The 24,051-nt window shown below is 52.5% G+C and overlaps 2 protein-coding genes across 10 annotated transcripts in view; one reads left to right on the top strand and one right to left on the bottom strand.

The window, feature by feature from the left end:
• ANKFN1 (ankyrin repeat and fibronectin type III domain containing 1) overlaps positions 1-24,051 on the bottom strand; it is a 270,247-nt gene that overhangs the window by 68,274 nt on the left and 177,922 nt on the right. The window contains exon 1 of one of the 9 annotated variants that reach the window (XM_078872937.1): positions 21,148-21,307. The exons of the other annotated variants lie outside the window; for them this stretch is intronic. The gene's annotated coding sequence lies outside the window, so the exon portion shown is untranslated. Of the gene's footprint in view, positions 1-21,147; positions 21,308-24,051 lie in introns of those variants that run through there. 9 annotated transcript variants of the gene reach the window in all.
• LOC144944686 (uncharacterized) lies at positions 11,005-18,532 on the top strand. Its single transcript, XM_078873046.1, has 3 exons — positions 11,005-11,111; positions 15,703-17,335; positions 18,158-18,532. The coding sequence occupies exons 1-3, from the start codon at positions 11,005-11,007 to the stop codon at positions 18,530-18,532; spliced, it is 2,115 nt and encodes a 704-aa protein (XP_078729172.1).

Genomic DNA, 24,051 nt, shown 5'->3' with positions numbered 1-24,051 from the left:
CGGTTAAAACTAAACTGAAACTAAACTATTTTTGTAAATTGCAGGGTAAGGCTCACTGAGCTACGTAGCTCTTTTTCAGATGCGACCTGGCTATCACAAATGATAGCTCAACGGGGTGGCTGATCATGTGGAAATGTGTCGCAGCCAAATACTCTAAATGCACGTGGATTCTAAATGTGGCGGGAAAAACCGGAGGACGCAGAGAAAAATCCATGCGATTATGGGGAGAGAGACACGCAAACTCCAAATATATAGCAGGCATCAGGGTTGGGATCGAACCTAGATCCTCCTGCATACCGGGCGAGGTAGTTAACATCTAGCCACCGTGGCGAGCCGATCCATCAGAGTGAAATCAATTCGTCGTGAGCCCTTAAAAGTTATGTGCGTCCTCCGCCTGAAACACAACGGAGCACCACCGCCAGCGAAGGAAAACCCCCGGCAACTGTTACACACGTCGCACGGAGATGAAATCGATGCGCTAAACTATTTTACGTGGGCACGAATATCACGGGGAAGGGGCTTGAACGATGACACGGGCAAGCAGTGGCGCTGAGTGTACCAGGGAAAGACTCGATGGGTCGTTCTTCTCTCCACGGTGCGGCGAAAGCAAACCGATTGTGCTGCGCGTGCCCGTGCACATCTTCAGAGCGGCTGCCACTAATCAGATACAAAGTCACGGACGAGTGCGTATCAAGGCGAAAGACAAGCGATCTATACTGTCAACAGCGTAATGTCCTTGACAAAACACTCTGCTTGATTACACTACTGGCAGGCACCGCAGGTAAATTCAATTCCCCCTTCTCGTTAACCGAGGCCAGGGATTAAGTGGTCGGCGTGATTGCCAGTGGGATCGTTTGGCGCGGAGGCTCGTGGTTTGAATCCCCGCTGCGGCGGAGGAACTTTATTTTTTGGGACAACTTCCAAGAAGCACCAAGACGCTGCCTCGCGGTCCGTGAGCCTGCTGGAGTTCTCAAAATGGGAAAGATTCACTGGAAAAAATAAAACTTGCGAAGAATTGATGTTTGAGAGAAGGAACGATGGGCGTTCATAACGTTTACCGCAAGGTGCGTCGGATCTTTTTACCGGCTCAAGTCTGCGTGGACCAAGGTCCACTTTGTCGAATGAGGGGTGGGAGACGTCCATAAATTGCGACTACTGATGATTCAGCGTCGGTTCGCGGGCGGGCAACGCCGACCATTCACACGCGTGCACACGCGCGCTCGCTCGCGCACGCACACCCGAGCGCATCACGCCAAACTCATTCTCCCAGCGTGGGAAGGCCCACGCGAGGTGATAATGCGACACCTCGCAGACAGGCGGAGGGTGCTTTGCCGCTCGCCGGAGGAGAGCGCCGCTGTGGAACAACGGGCAAGGTCCTCCAACTGACGGAAATGAAATAAAATGAAACGGTCACAGACAGATGATGACCGCTAACCCCCCCCCCCCCGCCTGATTTGAGTTGAACCAAAGGTCAAGTTAATCAATGGCTCTGCAGGAGAGTATAGCCAGACCTCACCTCTATTTATTTGGCGATGCTGCTGCTGCGTTGGCAGCCCTGCGCAAGAAGAGTTCACCAAAAACGAACGCAAATAATTCCAACAATAACGGTGCGCAATGGAGAAGGGCCATTGCTCGAAACGTTGCCTTTTTACTTTTCGTTTTAAGGCCACAGCGTTATTGACGAATGTTTAGAGTTGTTGATGTTGTTCTTGTCATTGTTGTTGTTCGCTGTGCTTGTGCACCGCTGCCACCACAGCAGCAGCAGCAATCACCAAATGAGCATGCGTTGGTTGCAATTGGTATTTTACCAGACGGGGTCACGTGTGTGTGATTGTATGTGCGCTATCAAAGGAGATATCTTAATTGTCCGCAGTGTGTGTGTGTGTTTTTAATGGGTTAACTAGGGCAGCCGACGACGACGATGACAGCGAATGGATGTGAAACAAATGACGTCAGCAGCTGCTGAGGGGGCCCCAGTGGTCACAGACGACTTGTTGAAAGACAGCTGCATGCCCTCGAGGGTGATCATTGCCGTCTCTCCGTGCTGTTTCCTGCCCGTTAACAGCAACAACAACAAAAGACAACCGCACGTTTGGCCAGGGCACCCAGCAACGCAGCTTTGGTGCTGATCGGCCGAGAAGGGCGGCCACCTCAATTCAAGAGCTGGGTGCCGTCCTCACATCTCGAGAGAAACACCGCAGACTCCAAATATACAGAAGGCGTCAGGGGTCGGGATCGAACTCACGACGACCTCCTGCGTAGCAGGCGAGGGAAAGTTAAACTCCCGCCACTGGCTCGGCACGCGGGTTCACAGTGCCCCACCCTCTCCCGCGTGGACCGTTCCACTCCAAGCTGAGCCCAGCGGAGCGGGGGCGCCGCCATGACGCGACGCGCTGGTCACGGCTCCGGGCTGCCGCGTTGCGATGGGCCGTGACGACCCCACCGTTCGCTCTTTTTACCTGCCCCCTGTCAGCGCCAGCCACGCGGCAGCTGGCGAAAATGCCCGACGGTCGTGGAATTCAAGAAACGGAACTAAATTATATGAAAGTAAAAAAAAATCAAGTAAACAACTGTGACTAATGCTGACCCGGTAGACATGCAACGTTGGGCTCACGTTGCAAGGTGGTTGAACAAACGTCGGCCCAACGTCCCACGGCGGCAAAGGGGTCAGCGTGCTGCGTCATGAACCCGCTGACCCGAACCAGTCCCTGGGTGCCCGTTAGCCAAGCGGCACTGACCAGCGTGGTGGGAGTGCGAGCGACAAGCCCGCACACGGCATTGCGGGCTAGAGGCCTTCACGTAGCGGTGGGTGGACAAAGGGCGGATTCAATAAACAGATGAAAGTGAATATGCACGATCCGATATCTACCCACGCCGTAGTATTTATGTTGGTCTGACACCATTTTTGCAGTTTTGGTAAATCTGCGCATTGCGTTCGCTTGTCGGCCGCCATCGCGCTGGCTCACTGTGCACTCACGCACAGGGGGCCGCTCTTGCCAAACAGACTTCAAAAGCCTCACTGGAGCTCTCGGCCTATTTAAATAAAGGATTCCGCCTGCTCTAGAGACACTGCGGCACAGCGTGATGTATTCACCGATTAATTCACCGGAAGAGAGACGCGAGGAGGCTTAGCGAGTGAAGTGTCTACGGCGATGAGGTCTGGATGTCTCGCCGTTGATGGTGCTGGCCGCTTCCCAGTGCCGCGTGGCAGCCCTGCGGCTCAGCGATCGCGCTCGAGTGTGGACACAGCGGCACCAGGACCATCGCAGTGCGCAAATCTCCTGGACACCAGATGGCCGTTAGCAGCCGCACCGTGCAACAGCAACGGCACTTCAGCATTATCACCACAACCACCACCGTCACCACCACCACTGCCACTACCCCCACCACCACCATCACCCCCACAACCACCACCGTCACCACCACCACCCCCACCGCCACCACCCCCACCACCACCATCACCACCACAACTACCACCACCACCCTCACCACCCCCACCGCCACCACCCCCACCACCACCATCACCCCCACAACCACCACCACCACCCTCACCACCCCCACCGCCACCACCCCCACCACCACCATCACCCCCATCGCCACCCCCTCTAGTGCTATCCCCACCACCCTCATTATCACCACCACCACTCCCACCACCACCACCGCCACCACCACCACCAGCCGTGCCCCCAATCATCCATTGCAGTTTACAGCCTCGTGCCAATCCACTGCTGGATGAAGGCCTCCAAAATTGTGTGTCGGTCGTGGGGAGGTTGTTTCAAGAAAATGTCACCACGCTGGTCAGTGCGGCGGTTGGTGGAGAGGCCCAGGTTCAGCTCAGATATCACTCGCCACCGATAATGGCCGTGAGCGGGAATCAAACTGGGGTCAGCGAGGTTTGTTGTGCAGTGTGCTGGCTAACTACTGCGCCACCCCTCCCCATAATTTACACGCAAGACGAAGATTCCCCGGGTTGTCTCGACAGACTGTTGGGACAAATGCTGTGGGCAAAAAAAAAACCTCGGAAGCCCGGCACGGCACACGAGGGGGACGGAGGTGGTCAGCACCACGCTCATTTGAGGTTGAGTCGACCTAGAGGAGGCCCAGGACAAGTTCACTGATGTTGGCCGGGAGCAGGAATTTTACTTGGTTCAACAGGTTCCAAGCGCAGTTTCCTAACCACTGTGCCACCGCTCCCCACAGAAACATAACAAAGAAAAAAATCCCCCGTATAGCCTGTAACAGACTGTTGGGGCAAGTGCTGTTAGCGAGCAGCTATGAAGGCCGGCACGGCACACGAGGGGGTGGGTGGCCAACACCACGCCCAACCTCATTTGTCTCCCTAGTGGCGATGTTTACACACCGCACCAGACTCATTTGAGGCTGAGTTGACCTAGGGGAGGTGCAGGACCGGTTCAGATAAGTGTCACTGGTGTTGGCCGTGAGCGGTCGCCAGGTTCGTAGCGCAGCGCGCTCACCGCTACACTACCGCTCCCCACAACCGCGCACACACACATGTAATTTGTATCACCGCTTGCAATGAAAGTGTTGAGAATGTTGACGCAAGCCTTCAAAGCAACAGGAGGAGAAGGCAACGTGGCTTCACTGGCAAGTCGTTACAACAAAGCGAGGACTCCGCTTCCGGAGCTCGGGGTATTCGGGGTCGCCACATTCGTGGCTTGGCAGAGCAGCGCACGGTGGCTAGGAGATGTTGACTACCTCGCCTGGTATGCAGGATGGCGTGGGTGTATATTTGCAGGTCCTCCAGTTTTTACCTCCATATTTAGAATCAACACCACTCGTTTAGAGTATTCGGCTGCTTTAAATGTCCACACGCGACAAGCCACTTCGTCGAGCTGTTATTCGTGGCCGGGTCACTTCTGACAAAGAGCTGTTTTGCTCATTGGGCCTTGTCTGGCAAAATAATAATAATGCTACTTCATACTCTTTGGGTCTTTCGGTAAAGTCACGTAGATAGAAAAATAATTATTTTTATATAATTTTTCTATCTCTGTGACTTTACCGAAAGACCCAAAGAGTATGAAGTCCTGCAGTCACGAAAGCTTCAAATCAAGATGTAATAATACTTTAGTTTCGGACTAAAGCGCTGGGCGCTCCCATGCACGAGGCTCCCGCACTGCTTCCCGACCCGGCTGAGGAGCGACCACTTCCCCCCGTGCTGTGTACACGGGCTCGTGGCCACGCCGTGCGGGTGACACACGCCCATGCTCCGCCACGCCGCCCGCTGTGGGTTGGTGATGAAGGCAGGTGGCACAGAAAGTACGCTACAACAATGTTGTTTTTGCTGCACTGCCCCGTAATGTAGTAACGCAGCAGCTTGCAGCACCTTTTAAGCTTTTTAGGCGATAGCCCATCCACAAGCTCTACCCAGGGTTAACCACGCTTGAGCTTCCGAGGTCCGGCGAGACCGGATGCATGCCGTATGGTTTGGTCGTAGGCGCGGGGTTATAATAACAATGATTTCTATTTCTAAAGCTCCCTTAAATAATAGGTCGTCATCCATCACGGTGACCCATGTCTGTTTGCCGCAACATTTTTACCCTGAGCTCCACAACTTGTCTCTTGCTTTCTGCTGATTTAAAAACAAATATGTATGCAGTGACCCAGACATTACAACAACAAAAAAAACATCGTCCAAGTTATGGCCAACCAATAACCAAGATATTCTTTTGACGATCGTCAATCATAATCGACCACGATCGATCCACTGCTGGATGAAGGCGGAACCGAGTGGCCGCGGATCCCTCGTGGTCCCGCGATGACACGAACGGCGCAAGAGCAGACCTCACGGCACCGCTGGTGCTCGCCGGTGCCTCTTTTAAAAGTCTCCCTAAGTGAGCTTTATACCCAACATATTTGGGTATGCCTCCAAGAAGATGCACCCTCTGTGCATATACAGGGTGGCCCAATAGTCAAGACACATAGGGACATTTCATTCATTTTAATACTGGCCTAAAATATTTTCAGTTTATTCATTCAGTTAATATTTCATCCGTTATCATTGTTATGAATAACTATTTTTTGCAAAAAAAATTCAGATGACATTTAAAAATGGAAAGAAAACTGAAGAAAGACAAACTCGTAAAAATAGTTTTTATGTGTTTTTTTATGTATACTAAAGAAGGCAGCAGTAATTTAAAAAAAGAAAACTCCAGAATGAATTTCAAAAGAGAATTCATGCACGCATTACTGTTAATGGAAGCCAGTACGAATATTTGTAAAACAACTATATATATATAAAATAAATATAATAACCCTTTGTGTCCTGACTTTTTGGCCATCCTGCAAATTTACGGTACGACGGACATTCTTCCCGCCCCATTAATCACGCTGCTCTTACATTTGTGCTTCTGAGATCACAAGCAGAGAGGTAAACTTAAAGAGAGAGAAAAACTATCAATAGCTGGATGTTATTTTCTTACCGGGAGGGAACGAAAAAACTCCTTAAATTTCACGGTGAAATAGCCATCCCAAGGCCCCCCCTCCCCTTCTTTCATCAGCTTAAAGTGGACCACCAATGGTACGGATGTAAAGGAGACATCCATCCAGAGTACGAGGCGCATCCATCAATTGTCAGTTAGCGGGAAAAAAATAACTATCTCTTTCCCCATTCACGTAATTAAATCGCGTTCGCAAAACTCTGGTTTGTTTCTACTTGACCCCGGGAAACGTGTCGGCCTTTCAACTGAACCCACGGCACGTCATTTACTCCGTGACCTCTTACCTGGCGCGACTTTTCACCGTAGACTTTTGCTGTTGGCCTCATCGGCGCTTCTGGGCCTCGGCTCGGGCACACGGTGATCCAAAAACAATCCCCGACCACCCGGCAGAGCCCCTCCCCTTGTTGCGTGACCACGCGAAGAAGAGGAGGTGGGGGGGGCCTGCGTGGCAGCCTCCGACACGCCCCCCTTCCCCCGCCACGAGCGGCCAAAATGCAACCGCAACTTGGGAAGGTTTGCGGTTCGAAAGCCAGCGGCCGCCCCCGCTTGTCGGTAACCGCTGTAACAATCACCGATATGCCGCCGCACCGCATCAACCGTGACGTCAGTCCCATCGTGTGTACCCGTCAACACGAGGAGGGAGTCCAAATTTGCCAAAATTCGAAAATCGCCCCGCAAATGACTCAACTGTGGTTTAACACAGCAGCAGTCATCGCCGCCACTCCTGGCAGACGAATAACCTGGGCTTCTCTTGCGAAACGAGTTCTCAGCTGGTCACGCGTCCGCATCACGGAAATCGAGGAGGCTGCTTTTCTTCCGAAGCTCATCCCCCGACTCACGCGGTGCCCCGCGCTGCTGCTTCTCTTGTTCCGCTCACTGCCCATCCTGGGCCATCCTCTCCACGTCCACTCCAAGGTCCTTCACATCCTGATTCACCGCTTCCCACTCGTGCCTCCCTAAGTCATCTTTCCGTGCCTATTCCTGTGCTCGGCCACCATGTCCACCACAGCGATACACTCCGCTGCTCCTGACGCGGATGTTTGGCTCGACCACCCGCATGTGAAATTGGGAGTTGTTGCTTGGCATTTAAATCAGCCGTACGAAACAAGAAGAAGAAGATATCCACAATCCGCTCCAGAGTGGACATGCGCAATAATTGACTCGTGTTTATATGTCAGGGATGAGACAATAGGCCGCATAGGCAGATGAGAAGAGGAGCGTCTTGAGCCTGAACTTGATCGGGGCTATGAGAGAGTTTGTTGGTGCGCCAGGGAATATAAAGCATTGGCATTCACGAGTGCCACGGAACAATGCCCCTATACCAGCCAGTCTCCTTGGATTACCTGGGACACCGACCACAAGCAAAGGAGGCAGACTTCAGCACAATATGGGAATCCATCTATGAATAACTCTCTGAAACTGCACCCACCCCCTCCCCCACCTGTGCCCCCAAAAACCCAATACCCCAAGGAATATAAAACTATAAACTAGTTTTATTTTACCAGGTTAGGCCAACTGGGCACAGAAGCGACCTGGCCACAAATGATAGCCAAACGAAGTGGCTTATCACGTAGAAAAATATGTTGATTCTAAATACCGAGGGAAAAAATCAGAGGACTTGGGGAAAAATCCACGATACCACGGGGAGAGATAGACACGCAAACTCCAAATATACAGCAGCAGGCGTCAGGGTCGGGATCGAACCCACGACCTCCTGTGTGCCAGGTGAGGTATACAGGCAGCCCACTACCCTTACATAACCACCAGCACAACCGCCCCCTCCTCCCTCTCCTCCCCCACAAGAGAACTAAACTGACCGTGTTGGGTCTCAACGATGGACTCCGAGGGAGCGGCGTTCACGATGCATGGGCAATGAGCCGGGTTACCCTATCGTTTGAAACGGTCCCACGTTATCAGAAAAAAATTAATACAGAATATTTCCAGCAAGGAAAAAAAAAACATTATACATATATAATGTAGAAATATTTTACAACTTCGCCAATGTATACGTCTGTACGGCTAAACTCTCTCTGCAATAAAGAAGGGTTGTTGCCGAAACGTCGTCGGTTATACATTGTCCTCTTAGGTGGGTGTAAGTGGTCAAACGTATTATTGTTTATTGATTTAGCTTTTTCTTTGTTATTCATGCAATCCTCTGGATTCCCTCGCATCTCCTCCATTTACGGAGCAACCGCTGCGAGCTACCACAGCGGACACGCGGTACATAGCCGGGCAGCATCGCGCGGGGTGACTACAGCGTGGACTCTCTTCCAACCGCGACCTTTCATCCCTGTTTTCCTTTTCCAAAGCGATCTTCACGAAGGGCGACGGCGTGCGATCTGGACGCAGCCTACCTATTGACACAATCTATGTTCCTCGAATGTTCGCGTTGTCACTTTAAAAGCTAAGAACTACGGTGAAGTAATGAAATAATAACCAGGCGGCGACGATCGTAATTCGGCCAAAACGTATTTGTCTCGCTGCAGACGACCCCACGGGGTGAGATGTTTGGGATTACGAGGAATAGGATCTGTGCGTCGCGTTGTTTTGCAAACGGTAATCAGCGAGTGTGAAAAATACAAAACGAGGTGCAAACAATGGCTCTGCCAAGAATATTTTGAATCCTCCACGGAATTCGGTTTTCTGCTCTCCTGTGCGACGTTTCACCTGGACGTCTCAACAACGGCTCAGCTTCAAACAAAGTGAGGATACGCACGGCTGCCAACGAGCGACAGACGTAGGCATGGACAACGTACGAACGCCGCGTACTTTGACAGGGCGCGTAGACACTTGCGGCAGGAGACGAACTCGGACTCGTGTACCTGGACTGGCCGAGTCACGCTGTGGTCGGCACGCTCACCTGCCAAGGGGCTCAAGGGTCGACCTTTTTGAACCCGACGTGAGGCCTCGCACCAATGGCGCTGTACAAACATTGCCGTTGAAAAATAAAAAATAAACCCCATGCGTGTCACAATGCTGAGTTGCGAACGATATCGTGAAACCGCTTGCGAGACTCGGTCCGTGCGCGGCTAGCAAAACCAGAAGTGAGCCGTGGAGAACTGGCAACGGTGAATCTTATCGATAATAAAAGCAATGTTTGGGTTACATCACATAAATATAAATGTGTCGTTAAACCCGCCACCACCCGACAGCCAATTAGTAAGGTTTGTCATGTAAACAAAACGTATAAACTAGTTACTAATGTATACGTTTAGTGACTAATTTATACGTTTTGGAGAGTAAACCCACAACATTTAAGAACGGAGGAGGACTTCTTCACAATTCTGGGGAATCGCCTGATGAGGCTGGTTGTTGTAACCACCAGCAAAATGTCACGGTACTCAAATTGTCAATGTTGTGGGTTTACTCTCCAACACACAAGCGGTGTGCTGAAGTAGTCACTAATTGGCACGTTTTGTTTACGTGACGAACCTTACTAATTGGGCCGCGTCGGGTGGTGGCGGGTTTAACGGCACATTTATATTTAAGCGATCTAACCCAAACAAAAACTTGTTTACGGCTAATGTTGGACGCGAAACCCGACTACTACTGCGTGTGAAACTGACAAATCGAATGTTTCTCCCCGTCGCTAAATTGCGCATGTCGCGGTCGCCTTCATCGTCAGCCATCATCGATGCACTGCCTGTTGCTACCTTTCGTTGTTTTGTTGAGGGTGACAATGATCCTACCTCGCCATTCTGCTCACGAAGCGATTTCATCGCTATCGATGACATGACGGTCGGTGGACCGATAACCGCCGACTCCGTTGCTATTCCTGAACCGCCGGATATCACAACCTCTCCAGCCATTTGACGGGCCCAAGCCCACTGACCCAAACCCCTTAACCGCTTTTAATGACACATGCCTCGGCGCTTGTTTCAATGGAGCTCACCTCTGATAACGATGGTGCTCATAACAACGATGATGATTTAGAAAAAAAGAAATACAATAGTCCCTCGGTCAACAGTGACATCGGTTGATGGTTTTTCGGTGAACGTTTCGCCTCCCATAGGACCCCATGGTTTCGACAAAGGTTAAAATGTCGATGAACGGTGCGTTTACGTTATGCAAGTGGGCGGCAATTTTGGCCAATCCGAGCGCTTGCAAGTGGGGCTGAACCTTGCCGTCAGCCAATCAGTGGCGCCCATTTAAGAGCATTCAGACCGCGACTGGATTTGTTTACATTGTACGTTTTCTACTTCGTGTCAAAAAGGTCAATTTCCGATCGTATTGGAACGGGGCAATGCTTTAAATATGTAATTCCTACATTCGATTAACAGTTATTTAGGTTCACAACAGTTTCCGTGGAACGGATTAAAAACGTGAACTGAGGGACTGCTGTATAAAATACGTGCGTGCACAACACGTATCTCCACGGGCACCTTCTTTCTGGACACCTGTGAGAAAGGGCTTCGTAGCTCACGGGATTTCTCCAGTCTCAATAAAGATTATGATTCCATGTTGTGGGAGATAAAACCGAGACACCCGTCCTGAAAGTAAGGGGGACTTCTAACAGCCAGCGCGTATGTTGTCACCGCTGCTCACAATGCAGGAGCTGAAGACGCCCACAGTCGTGTGTGGTGAAAGCTTGAGAGGCGAGACGCTCGATCCGCGGACCAGCCCGGAGAACCGCACGTCGTACGGCTCGGGGTGGTCAGGATGTGTTCCAGATCTTTTAATTACAGCAACACCCCAGTTGACGTCGGGGGAGGGGGGGGATGCGTTCATGAAATGACGAATATCGAAACGCCAGTCGAAGCGGTTTACAGGGTTAGTAGTAGGTGGTGGTGGTGGTAGTAGGTGGTGGTGGTGGTAGTAGGTGGTGGTGGTAGTAGTAGTAGTAGGTGGTGGTGGTAGTAGTAGGTGGTGGTGGTGGTAGTAGTAGTAGGTGGTGGTGGTGGTAGTAGGTGGTGGTGGTAGTAGTAGGTGGTGGTGGTAGTAGTAGGTGGTGGTGGTAGTAGGTGGTGGTGGTGGTAGTAGTAGGTGGTGGTGGTAGTAGTAGGTGGTGGTGGTAGTAGTAGGTGGTGGTGGTAGTAGTAGGTGGTGGTGGTAGTAGTAGGTGGTGGTGGTAGTAGTAGTAGTAGGTGGTGGTGGTAGTAGTAGGTGGTGGTGGTGGTAGTAGGTGGTGGTGGTAGTAGTAGGTGGTGGTGGTAGTAGTAGGTGGTGGTGGTAGTAGTAGGTGGTGGTGGTAGTAGTAGGTGGTGGTGGTAGTAGTAGTAGTAGGTGGTGGTGGTAGTAGTAGTAGTAGGTGGTGGTGGTAGTAGTAGGTGGTGGTGGTGGTAGTAGGTGGTGGTGGTAGTAGTAGGTGGTGGTGGTAGTAGTAGGTGGTGGTGGTAGTAGTAGGTGGTGGTGGTAGTAGTAGTAGTAGGTGGTGGTGGTAGTAGTAGGTGGTGGTGGTAGTAGGTGGTGGTGGTGGTAGTAGTAGGTGGTGGTGGTAGTAGTAGGTGGTGGTGGTAGTAGTAGGTGGTGGTGGTAGTAGTAGGTGGTGGTGGTAGTAGTAGGTGGTGGTGGTAGTAGTAGTAGTAGGTGGTGGTGGTAGTAGTAGGTGGTGGTGGTAGTAGTAGGTGGTGGTGGTAGTAGTAGTAGTAGGTGGTGGTGGTGGTAGTAGGTGGTGGTGGTGGTAGTAGGTGGTGGTAGTAGTAGGTGGTGGTAGTAGTAGGTGGTGGTGGTAGTAGTAGGTGGTGGTGGTGGTAGTAGTAGTAGGTGGTGGTGGTATTAGTAGGTGGTGGTGGTGGTAGTAGTAGGTGGTGGTGGTAGTAGTAGTAGTAGGTGGTGGTGGTAGTAGTAGGTGGTGGTGGTGGTAGTAGTAGTAGTAGTAGGTGGTGGTGGTATTAGTAGGTGGTGGTAGTAGTAGGTGGTGGTGGTGGTAGTAGGTGGTGGTGGTGGTAGTAGTAGGTGGTGGTGGTGGTAGTAGTAGTAGGTGGTGGTGGTAGTAGTAGTAGGTGGTGGTGGTAGTAGTAGTAGGTGGTGGTGGTAATAGTAGGTGGTGGTGGTGGTAGTAGTAGGTGGTGGTGGTGGTAGTAGTAGGTGGTGGTGGTGGTAGTAGTAGGTGGTGGTGGTGGTAGTAGTAGTAGGTGGTGGTGGTAGTAGTAGGTGGTGGTGGTAGTAGTAGTAGTAGGTGGTGGTGGTAGTAGTAGGTGGTGGTGGTAGTAGTAGGTGGTGGTGGTAGTAGTAGGTGGTGGTGGTGGTGCAGGCGACGGATAACGAGACAGGACAGACGATGACGCTGTCAGCGATGCAAGTGTGGGGTTGGGGCGACGACAATTAGACAGTGGCATTAATAATCAAGCGATGACGTATTTGCGAAACCACACAAAAGGCGGAGACCTAAATCCGGGTTTTACTGCAATAAAAAATATCATTGGGCATAGATATGAGCTACAAACATTGCTCCGGATTGATCAGAAGTGTGACGTCACAATCCGTGTCACTTCTGTGCTTTTCCCGCCCAGGGTGGTGTCACGTGGCGTCGGGCGACGTCCCTTTTGTGAGCACAAGGCCACCGCTACGCTGCCACACATTGCAAACGAACTGAACATCGAAACAAAAAATTAAAAAAAGTTTAATTGGTTGAGAAGTTGGAATTGTGGTCTGGGATGTTGAGACCTAATGGACTCATTTCTCTGTTGCGCAATAATTGTTTTGTCGTTTGTGCTTTTGTTTTGGCACCATTTCTTTATTTGTTTACTTATTAAAAAATTGTCCTCGGAGTGTAGGGGGTTTTCATTCACTTGATAGTAGCTGTATATAAGATTTGGTCCCTTAAATATAATTAATGTACAGTGTCATTGGATGCAATTTGCATGAATGATGCAATACTACTCATAAAAGTATGATTATAATTAATGTAAAGCATCATGGCATGCAAATGCGCATGAATGATGCAATAAAAATGCAAGTATTATAATCATTATTATTCTGGAGCTCAACTCCAATCTCGCCTCCGAGAGACAGAAAGACGCCGGAGGCGGCGTCGTATCAGCGTGCACGCTTCTTCATTTCACGCGTGCGCAACACGGGCCGCTGCGGACCCACGAGGTCCCACGTGGACGGTAATTGACCGGCTCAAGCTCGCGCTTGGCAGCGTCCGCTCTCTTGTCGAACGCCGGGCCCTTTAACTCCGCGCACGCGAGCAGATGGGAGGTGCGGGGATTAGGGCTCTCGGAGGAGCCATCGCGCTCATTGTTTTCTGACGGGACACCCGGCTCGGCATCCTGTCGTTATTTCTCAAGGATCGCAACGAAAGCCCCACGCAGAGATGTTTAGCTAATGAATCGGAAATATCTCACCACGCGTACGGCTCGCTGCCGCCTGTCTCGGCTGCGCCGCAACGCGCGGCCCAACTGGTGGTGCCAGCCTGGGCCGCGCTGTGAGGCGCCACCAAACTGGTGGTGCCAGCCTCGGATGTGCCACGAGGCGCCGCCAAAGATGGTGGTGCCAACCTCGGCTGTGCCATCCACCAGTTGGGTGATACCACCGGATGAAACAAGCGACTTGGCACGACGACGGCTCCCACCATTGTTTTTCGTTCTAGCGCGCGACTTAAAAAAATCCATCGTGCATGGGCATTGATCTGAGCGGCGTGGTGGTGAGCGCAACGTGCTTACAATCCCACAAGCCGAAGTTGGATTCCCAGCCACGGCTGACATCAGTGGTGTACGGACGGATTGCCCTGGCTTCACCAACCATACACATATATATGATCAATCCCAATAGCTTTTTTAGGGACGTGCTGAGTGCTGTTTCACGAGCTGAGAGCTTATAGAAGAACTGAGGCCCCCGGCTCCTGGAGCGAAACGTCGGACTTCGCGCCAAACAACGCGCGGCACAACTCCACAAGCAGATGGGGTGGAGCTAACGCGGCACAACCACGGGAACCTACGAAACAGCGATCGCCTCCCCGCGGCTGACACAGCCAGGGGGAGGCATTCCTCCAGCAAATGGGACTCGCCAACGGCTGCGAAATGCGTTATCTTTATTTGCACTGCCCTAAACATCCGCGGTCACGACACCCGCCAATAAGTGAACGCTGAAGGCAGCCAGCGGAGACGCCAGGTCAAAGGAGCGTGACTGGCCTCGGAATCTCATCGGTAAAGCGAGCAGTGTCACATTGCTGGTGGTTTTGTCCGGAAGATATGTCTGTCAGCTGAGAACACGGCGCAATGCGTTCCCCAGGGAAGCGCTGCACACAAATGATGATGTCTTCGTCTGGAAACTGCCAGCATGTTCTACACAGCACTCGACAATGCCTGCCACGGATGGGCAATGCCACGGGGATTTTATTTCTCCGCACACACGCGCGCGCAGCCCGTCCCTGCCTATGGGCTGACGCCCAAGTCATCTCATAGCACCAACGGCGCAAGTCTGAGCTTGAGTTGAGCCTCGTAAAAGGTTTTTAGCCGAGAGACGCAGACTTGTCGCCAGGCTACAGGGGACCCGACGCCATTTAACATACGCACACGGAGAGTGGTCGGAGTACTTGCCAGACATTGTCTCTCTCTCTCTAAAAAACAACAAAGCTGAACCGAGTTAAGTTTAATCCCCAGTTACGAGCCACATGCTTCTTGCGTTCACCATTTACTAGGCAAGGTCTCGGCCCCCCGTCCCTTTGTGTAACACCCTCCCACTGATATGCCCCCATCTAATCTGGAACTGAGGCTTACCTGTACGTGGACGAATGCTTCGGGAATGTATCTGAACAAAGGTGCGAGGGTTTGAAAGTTTCGAATGCCCTAAATATTTTGCCAATTTGACCGCAAAACGCATACTTTAACCAACGACATTGTGAATATGATTTTCTTATTATTAGGAAATTCCACATGCCTTATATCGGCGTGACCGAAGGACTAAGTCTAAACTTAACGGGAATATTTTGTATTTTACCAGGTAAGGCCCACTGAACTTTATCAGCTCTTTTTCAGAAGCGACCTGGCCACAAATTATAGCTGAACGAAGTGGCTTATCGTGTGTAAATGTATAGCAGTCAAACACTCTAAACGCACGTTTATAAATGTGGAGGGAAAAACCGGAAGACCCAGAGAAAAATCCACGCGACCACGGGGAGAGAGACACGCAAACTCCAAACATACAGCAGGCATTGTCAGGGTCTGGATCGAACCCACGACCTCCTGTATACCAGGCGAAGGAGTTAACATCTCCTAGCCACCGCGGCGCCCCAAGTCGCCGATCTGACCTGCACCTGGGGGTCGCACCGACTTCTGCTAAATCGCGAGCGCGCTCGCAGCGCGTCGGAGCTGCAACGAGAGCGAGAAGAAGAGAGAAGGAGAGGGAAAGAGAAGGAAAGAGAAGGAGAGGGAAAGAGAAGGAGAGGGAAAGAGAAGGAGAGGGAAAGAGAAGGAGAGGGAAAGAGAAGGAAAGAGAAGGAGAGGGAAAAAAAAGGAGATGGAAAGAGAAGGAGAGGGAAAGAGAAGGAAAGAGAAGGAAAGAGAAGGAGAAGGAAAGAGAAGGAGAGGGAAAGAGAAGAAGATGGAAAGAGAAGGAGAGGGAAAGAGAAGGAAAGAGAAGGAGAGGGAAAGAGAAGGAAAGAGAAGGAGAGGGAAAGAGAAGGAAAGAGGAGATGGAAAGAGAAGGAGAGGGAAAGAGAAGGAGAGGGAACGAGAAGGAAAGAGAACGAGATGGAAAGAGAAGGAGAGGGAAAGAGAAGGAGAGGGAAAGAGAAGGAAAGAGAAGGAGAGGGAAAGAGAAGGAGAGGGAAAGAGAAGGAAAGAGAAGGAGAAGGAAAGAGAAGGAGAGGGAAAGAGAAGGAGAGGGAAAGAGAAGGAAAGAGAAGGAGAAGGAGAAGGAAAGAGAAGGAGAGGGAAAGAGAAGGAGAGGGAAAGAAAAGGAGAGGGAAAGAGAAGGAGAAGGAGAAGGAAAGAGAAGGAGAGGGAAAGAGATGGAAAGAGAAGGAGAGGGAAAGAGAAGGAAAGAGAAGGAAAGAGAAGGAAAGAGAAGGAGAGGGAAAGAGAAGGAAAGAGAAGGAGATGGAAAGAGAAGGAGAGGGAAAGAGAAGGAGAGGGAAAGAGAAGGAGAGGGAAAGAGAAGGAGAAGGAAAGAGAAGGAGAGGGAAAGAGAAGGAGAGGGAAAGAGAAGGAGAGGGAAAGAGAAGGAGAGGGAAAGAGAAGGAAAGAGAAGGAGAGGGAAAGAGAAGGAAAGAGAAGGAGAGGGAAAGAGAAGGAGAGGGAAAGAGAAGGAAAGAGAAGGAGAGGGAAAGAGAAGGAGAGGGAAAGAGAAGGAAAGAGAAGGAGAGGGAAAGAGAAGGAGAGGGAAAGAGAAGGAGAGGGAAAGAGAAGGAAAGAGAAGGAGATGGAAAGAGAAGGAGAGGGAAAGAGAAGGAAAGAGAAGGAGAGGGAAAGAGAAGGAGAGGGAAAGAGAAGGAGAGGGAAAGAGAAGGAAAGAGAAGGAGACGGAAAGAGAATGAGAGGGAAAGAGAAGGAGAGGGAAAGAGAAGGAAAGAGAAGGAGAAGGAAAGAGAAGGAAAGAGAAGGAGAGGGAAAGAGAAGGAGAGGGAAAGAGAAGGAAAGAGAAGGAGATGGAAAGAGAAGGAGAGGGAAAGAGAAGGAAAGAGAAGGAGATGGAAAGAGAAGGAGAGGGAAATAGAAGGAGAGGGAAAGAGAAGGAAAGAGAAGGAGAGGGAAAGAGAAGGAGAGGGAAAGAGAAGGAGAGGGAAAGAGAAGGAAAGAGAAGGAGAGGGAAAGAGAAGGAAAGAGAAGGAGAAGGAGAAGGAAAGAGAAGGAGAGGAAAGAGAAGGAAAGAGAAGGAGAGGGAAAGAGAAGGAGATGGAAAGAGGAGAGAGAAGGAGATACATGGTCCGGTTTCACCAACAGGACACCCTGAGGAGCCACAAGGACCACGCCTGGAGGAGAGCCCTGCCCTGCGTCTCTCCGGAGAGGCCTCGCTGGAGGCAACTCTACTCCAGCCCGACGTACAACCGCATCGGCGACCTCAGCTGGAGCATCGCCCACGGCACCGTCACCACCAACGCCTCCCTGGCGCGCTTCACCGACACGCCCCCGGAGTGCCGGTTCTGCGGTAAAGTGGAGACGGTGGCGCACCAATACGTGGAGTGCAAGAGCCTGGACTCGCTGTTAAAGGTCCTGAGAAACATCCTCCTAAAGTTCAGCCTCCACTTCTCCCCGACGGTCCTCATCTTTGGATACCGAAAGGGCGACGGATCCCAACATCTTCAGGGGCTGGTCAACGTGCTCGTCGGCTACGCCAAGCTCGCCATTTACAGGGCGAGGAAGGTGGCCCTGGAGGGGAAACGTCCGGCCAACAGCCTGGGCATCTTCCGCGCTCTGGTCGGAGCCAGGGTGTGGCTGGAGTTCCGCCATGCGCGGTTGACCCACGCCGTGCCGGCCTTCATGGAGCAGTGGGCGATGGAGGAGGCCGTGTGCTCCGTGGCAGATGATGGGGAGCTCTGCATGCTGTTATGAGCTACCCGTCGGAGGCCGTCGGACTGCGAGGGGGGCGGCGTACATAACGAGAGAGTGAGCGAGAGAATGAGCGACAGAACGAGCGAGAGAGAGAGCGAGTGAGAGAGAGAGCGAGAGAGCGAGCGAGAGAGTGAGCGAGAGAGCGAGCGAGGGCTACATAAAGCCCCGTTTAAAAAAAATAATAATTACGAAATGATGAACGAAACAAAGTGCCGAATACACCGAGCATCTTCTTGTTTCCACTGATCGTAAAAAAAAGAGAAGGAAAGAGAAGGAGATGGAAAGAGAAGGAGAGGGAAAGAGAAGGAAAGAGAAGGAGATGGAAAGAGAAGGAAAGAGAAGGAGAGGGAAAGAGAAGGAGAGGGAAAGAGAAGGAAAGAGAAGGAGAAGGAAAGAGAAGGAAAGAGAAGGAGATGGAAAGAGAAGGAAAGAGAAGGAGAGGGAAAGAGAAGGAGAAGGAAAGAGAAGGAAAGAGAAGGAGAGGGAAAGAGAAGGAAAGAGAAGGAGAGGGAAAGAGGAGAGGGAAAGAGAAGGAAAGAGAAGGAGAGCGAGAGAAAGAGGATTGACGCGACCGAGCGTCCCCTTGGCCATTCTAGGAAAAGGCACTTCCGCTCGCAACAACGGCTCCTCGCCGCTTAATGGCTTTGGCAAATTACCCCTCTTAATTGCCCCACTTTCCATTTTTTTCCCTGGGCCTCGACTAAATTTTAAACACCTTCCCTTCAGGCACACTGGGCCCACAACTGTTGTGTTGTGGGGGAGCGGGGGGTTGGGAGGGAGTTGGCGGATTGCTCGGGCGCTTTGCTCGTGACGCAGCGTCCCCTGGTTTCCGTGAGAAGTCCCGAGACCACTTTAGCAGTTGACCCCTACGGGGGCAACAATTTGACGCGACGTATTTCGGTGTAAACACCGCCGGAACCAGCCGATGGGGGGCCCCGTCGCCGTGGCAACGCGCTTTGCCACGATGCTCGCGTTGCCATGGCGCTCACCGACACTTCGGTCCTCCCACCTCCCCCCCCCACCTCTTTGCGCGGTTTGCTGAGAACTCTGCGGCCACTTTGGCGAGCACGTCGCTCCGCTAATTGGCGGAGGGGTCCGGCTCGTTCCGAGATCGCTGATTGCTCGTTGCTGCCATGGCGACGGCAACCGCGGTGGTTGTGGGGGGGGAGTCAACAACTCCCGTTGTAAACAATCGCTCAGATGCACTCGAGTTCTAAGTTGCCTGCAACTCTGTGCTCTGTGCCACCGTTATTCGATCTCTGACGAGTTATTATCGTGAGTTTATCATCATCGTCATGACGGTCCACGGACAGATAGCCCGTCGGTGTCCACTGCACATGTCGTCATTTTCTTTCCTCTGCCTCGTGCCAAGACGCTCAAGCAGCGGCCACATCTTCCTGGCACCAATCTCTCACGTCGTCCTGGTCAAGCCATGCTCTGTGAGGTCTTCCTCTCTTCCATTTTTCCAAACAACACGTTGAATGTTCCTGTTGTTGTCCATCCCACATGTATGTTCAAATAGTGCCACAACTTCTCATCACAGCCTGCATCATCAGGTCGTCTTCTTCGATGTTAGTTTAACGCGGAGGCTTTCGCTACCAATGTTATTCACAATAAAGGTTTTCGGGTTAGACCGCGTGAGTATGGATGAGTCATAACCCTCGAACGCCCGACACGGCCAGTAAGGTTCGTCACGTAAACACAACGCGCCACTGAGTTATACTCCTTCAGCACACCGGTGTGTTGGAGAGTACATTCTATGTTGCCACATGCTTTATTACGTCTACGTTGGTCACTCTTTAGGTCCAGCTTAGACGCAGTATATCCTTCTGTAGCAATACTTTTATAGTGCCAATACCCTGTCCTCTGTCAGTCGTTTGTCATATCCAAGTCCCCATTTGTCCATGAGTGCATTGCTCAGACTGCCATCCCAGGCCATGCGCTCGTAAAAAAATTCACACTTGCTGAACACAGGTTCCAAACACCAAAAGCACCAAGCGTCTAGCAACCAACAGCACCACTAAAGCTGTACATAGCCGAGAGCTAAGACGCTTTGGTCGCGAGGGGTGGGTTGGGCCCGGTGGTGCAGCAGTGAGCGCTCTGCCCTCCGAACCCGGCCACCTGAGTTCATCGCTGGCTGGCATTAGTGGCCAGCAATGCCCGGCGCACTGAAGTATGGTCAACCCCCCCCACCCCACCCCACGATGCATAGCGATGCCTTCATCCAGCGGTGGATAGATCACGGGAAGCTTTCTCGTGAATACGATTTGCTTCGGAAGGAAACCAAACGACGGCGGTGCAATGAGACGCAGTGTCTCTCCCCCCACCACCACCACCATTCCGTCAGGTGTGCGAGTGACGATGTGTGCCCACCGGCGCAGCGCGCCCGCACTTTGTGATGTCCTCGGCCATGAGCATCACGATCGGCGCTCGCGGGACGATTAAACGTCGAATTGCGACCGCGTTCAGCAGACACCGCGTCGAAACCCAGACACGACGCGAAACATCCTCGGACGTGCGTACATCGCCATACGTGCATCGTTGGCGTGCGATGTTGGAGTGACGCTCGCGACTCTGCACAGCTGGATTCAAGAAATCCCATCGCTGCCATGTCGCGCACACCCTCCGCAGTACAATATCTCCGACAGCACCGAATGTTTTTTGTTTTTGACTCAATGCGCTCTTCGTGTAACAATCTGTCCAGGGCACTTCTAAACATCCTCACCTCAGCATTTCCTCTCCGATCACTCGAGCAGAGACTACGGCCGCAGTGGCTGACCGTAACCGCTGGGAAGAAGTTTGTTGTTCACCACCCCCGTACCTACGATTAGCACGGTTGGCTACGTACGGTGCGAAAGAAGTTGAACAGACAGTAGACACATGCAGACAAAGCGGCTCAAGAAACGGTTCAATTCCGCGTCGGAGCCGTCAAGTCGGCAGCCGCTGAGACGTCTGAACCCCGCCCCCCCCCCCACAGTCTCTCAATCCACTGCTGGATGGATGCCTCGCCAGCCCCCGTCTCTCAGCGTGACCCCCAAGACGCACACACACAACACACACAACACCCGGGAGACACAGAGACAGAGCGAGAGAGACGCACGTATGTCGAACTCCGCACTTCCGATGAGCGCGGTTGGCTACGTACGGTGCTAAAGAAGTTCGACACACACACGGCACTTCATCGGAGAGGAAGACCAATAGCCCAAAGACGACACACACAGAATGCGCGCGCCGTGGACGCCTCGCGGATTTACCGGCTCGAGCGAGGGGAGGCCGCCGCTGCGGCGCTGCGCTCTGCTGCTGCTGCTGGGCTACTCCTCCTGCTGCTGCACCTTCTCCTCCACCACCTCCTACTCCTCCTCCTGCTGCTGCTCCTGCTGCACCTGCTCCTGCTGCTGCTGCACCTTCTCCTCCTGGTTGCAGCGTCTGAGAGTTACTCGCTCCCGGCGGCGAGAGGACGCGGGTCCCACGCGGGGACTCATGCTCCCCGGCTGAGCCGCTGGGAAGACGAAGCTGCCACCACCAGCAGCAGCCCACGGCTCTTCCTCTGCGCGCGACGGAATTCGCGCTCGCCCCCCCCCACACCAACCCCCTCACCAACCCCCCACCTCCACTCCTGCCCCCTCGGAGATGAAGCCGGAACCCCGGGGACGCGGGGGAGGGGTCTCGTAAACCGGAGGATGTCAACCCTCCCCCCCCACCTCGCTTTGACCCCGCGAAGCAAGCACGTCTGCCTTGCGCCGCGGCACGTGAGCCCGCCGAATCGACTTGGGCAAGATTCTGGGGCACTCCGCTCTCGTCCTCCAAGAAGCTGCCTTCCGATAGTCCCCTCCCTCCCTCTCCCCAGCAGAGGAAATTAAATAAATATGCACGACGTCCTCCTCCTACCCCCCCCACCACCACCAACCACAAGCCCCTCAATGCTTCTCTGCATCTCTCTCTCTACGCCTTGTTTGCTTTCAAAGGTTGCAGCCATGGCGACGCAAGTGAGCGTCAGGGTAAGGGGGGAGAGCTGTGTGGAGAGGAACGCACGGACACACACACGCGAGCACACGCGTGCGTGTGTGTTGAACTTCGTTCGCACCGTACGTAGTCAGCCGTGCTAATCCGGAGGTGCGAAGGGGGGGGGGGTCAACAAACTACTAAACACAAAAACACGTTTAAAGAAATTAGTTCGTCGAGATTATTCAAAAGTGCTTTATAGCTCCCAGTGGCTTCCTCATATCGGAAGAGCGTTCCAGACGGCCACCTCATCGAGATCACCATCATCGACGTCAACAACCCCCACTTCCTCATCATGCAGAGACCTCTTCAACATCACCACTATCACCATCATCACCATCATGTATGTTGAACTTATTTCGTTCCGTACGTAGCCGAACCGTGCTAATCGGCGGTGCAGGGGGGAATGACAAGAAACTAAACACACAAACATCAGTTCCGAAGAGATGTGTTTGTCAATCTAGACGATGATTTACAACTGCCTGAGCTCACAGTGGCCTTCCTAACATCGGAGTGGAGAGCGTTCCAGACGGCCGCAGAAGCGCCGCATGTGAAAGCGCCGCGCGGTGACGCGGTGACCACCGCCTTTGTTCGACGCCTGGCGGTGGATGGGGGTGGAGAGGCGGGGGGGGGGGTGTTGGGAGGGGGATTACACAAAGATTAAGCCACATTCTTTCTCGCCGCAAAACTCGTGTGCGAAGGTCGCTTATTGTTTTGCGGGACCTCGACTTGATTCGCCGAGGCCCCTTGCTTGCTTGCTGCTGCTCGCTCTCAGAATGTTTCATTCACAACAAGAGATCCGCTGCCCTCCCGAGCGACTCGTGAAACACACGCGGGCGGGCGGGCGGGGGAGGGGCGGGGGGTAGAGCGGTGCGGAGAAGCGCGCCCTCTAGTGGCGAGCAAGCGGTGGAGGCGTCCCGCGACCACCACCACCAAGAGGCGACAACGCCCCTCTTGAGGTTGCTCTGACGTCGGTATCCCCCCCCCCCTTCTGCCCCGGGGTCAATATTCCGATGCGGCCCTTTGACTGGGAGGGAGACCTCCCCCGACCCCCCCCGACCCCCCCTTGAATCTGGGCGCTGATCAGCACGAACTGAGACAAATCCGGAGGAGATCTCTCGTGATGCCGGAACGCAGGGCGGGCAACCATCGCTCGTTTTGTGCTCAGGTGACGCGGGGCCGGGATGTGAGCCGAGACCTCAATCAGAAACAACATGTGTGTTCAACTGGGTTTACACCGGATGTGGCCAGCCGTGCTAATCGTAGATGCGGGGAAAGGACAACAAACTAAACACGAAAAGGAGTTTTAAATGAATGAGTTTGTCAATCTAGATGATCTAAAAGTGCACAGCTCCAGTGGCTTCCTAATATCGGACAGTAGAGCGTTCCAGACGGCCGCAGAAGCGCATCTGAAAGCGCGAGATGCGGTGGCCACCGCCTTTGTCCGCTGGTTAGCCAGAAGCTGCTGCTGCGAGGATGACCAGAGTTCTCGTGATGGTTCTTTGTGTTCCTTGACGGGATCAGCAAGGTGTTGTGGTTCATTTGTAGCAAGCAAGGACTGTGTACAACATATAGAGCGGCAGAGCGTCCTTTGTTGCTGAAAGCCTCACTGAATCACAAAACACGCTTTTGTCTGAAGGATCCTTGCATTGGGATGTGTGGCAATTTCGTTAGTGTCCTGGTAGCGAGATGTTAACTACCTCGCCTGGTATGCAGGAGGTCGTGGGTTCAATCCCGACACCTGTATATTTGGAGTTTGTATGTCTCTCTCCCCGTGGTCTCGTGGATTTTTCTCCGGTTCCTAGGGGTTTGCCTTCCACATTTAGAAGCAACGTGCGTTTAGAGTACATGACTGCTACACATTTCCACGTGATAAGCCACTTCGTTGAGCTATCATTTGTGGCCAGGTCGCTTCTGAAAAAGAGTTAACATAGCGCAGTGGGCCTTACCTGGAAACATAAAAATAGTTCGTGGCTTAGTTTCAGTTTAATTTAAAAAGTTAAGTTACGTGAGGAATGTTCCCATAAAGACATAACAGAGAGTACTTTGTTAACCCAGCGGGCAGGTCAAGGGGTGGGGGTGGAGGGAGAGGCGTGGGGTGACGCACGGCTAGTCGGGATTTCAATCTCGACAACGACGTTGGCCGTGGCCCGGAA

Source organism: Lampetra fluviatilis, chromosome 35 (genome assembly GCF_964198595.1).
Source record: "Lampetra fluviatilis chromosome 35, kcLamFluv1.1, whole genome shotgun sequence".
Lineage (NCBI taxonomy): Eukaryota > Metazoa > Chordata > Hyperoartia > Petromyzontiformes > Petromyzontidae > Lampetra > Lampetra fluviatilis.
Note: the sequence above shows the minus strand (reverse complement) of the source record. Positions and strands in the feature narration are given on the sequence as shown.

What these genes read in the sequence shown, in the direction of transcription:
- LOC144944686 (XM_078873046.1), top strand. Translation starts at nt 11,005, where the DNA reads ATGCAGGAGCTGAAGACGCCCACAGTCGTGTGTGGTGAAAGCTTGAGA. An exon ending in ACGTCGTACGGCTCGGGGTG is followed by an intron (nt 11,112 to 15,702) that starts GTCAGGATGTGT and finishes GCGCGCTCGCAG; the next exon opens with CGCGTCGGAGCTGCAACGAG. An exon ending in GGAGGAGAGCCCTGCCCTGC is followed by an intron (nt 17,336 to 18,157) that starts GTCTCTCCGGAG and finishes AAAAAAGAGAAG; the next exon opens with GAAAGAGAAGGAGATGGAAA.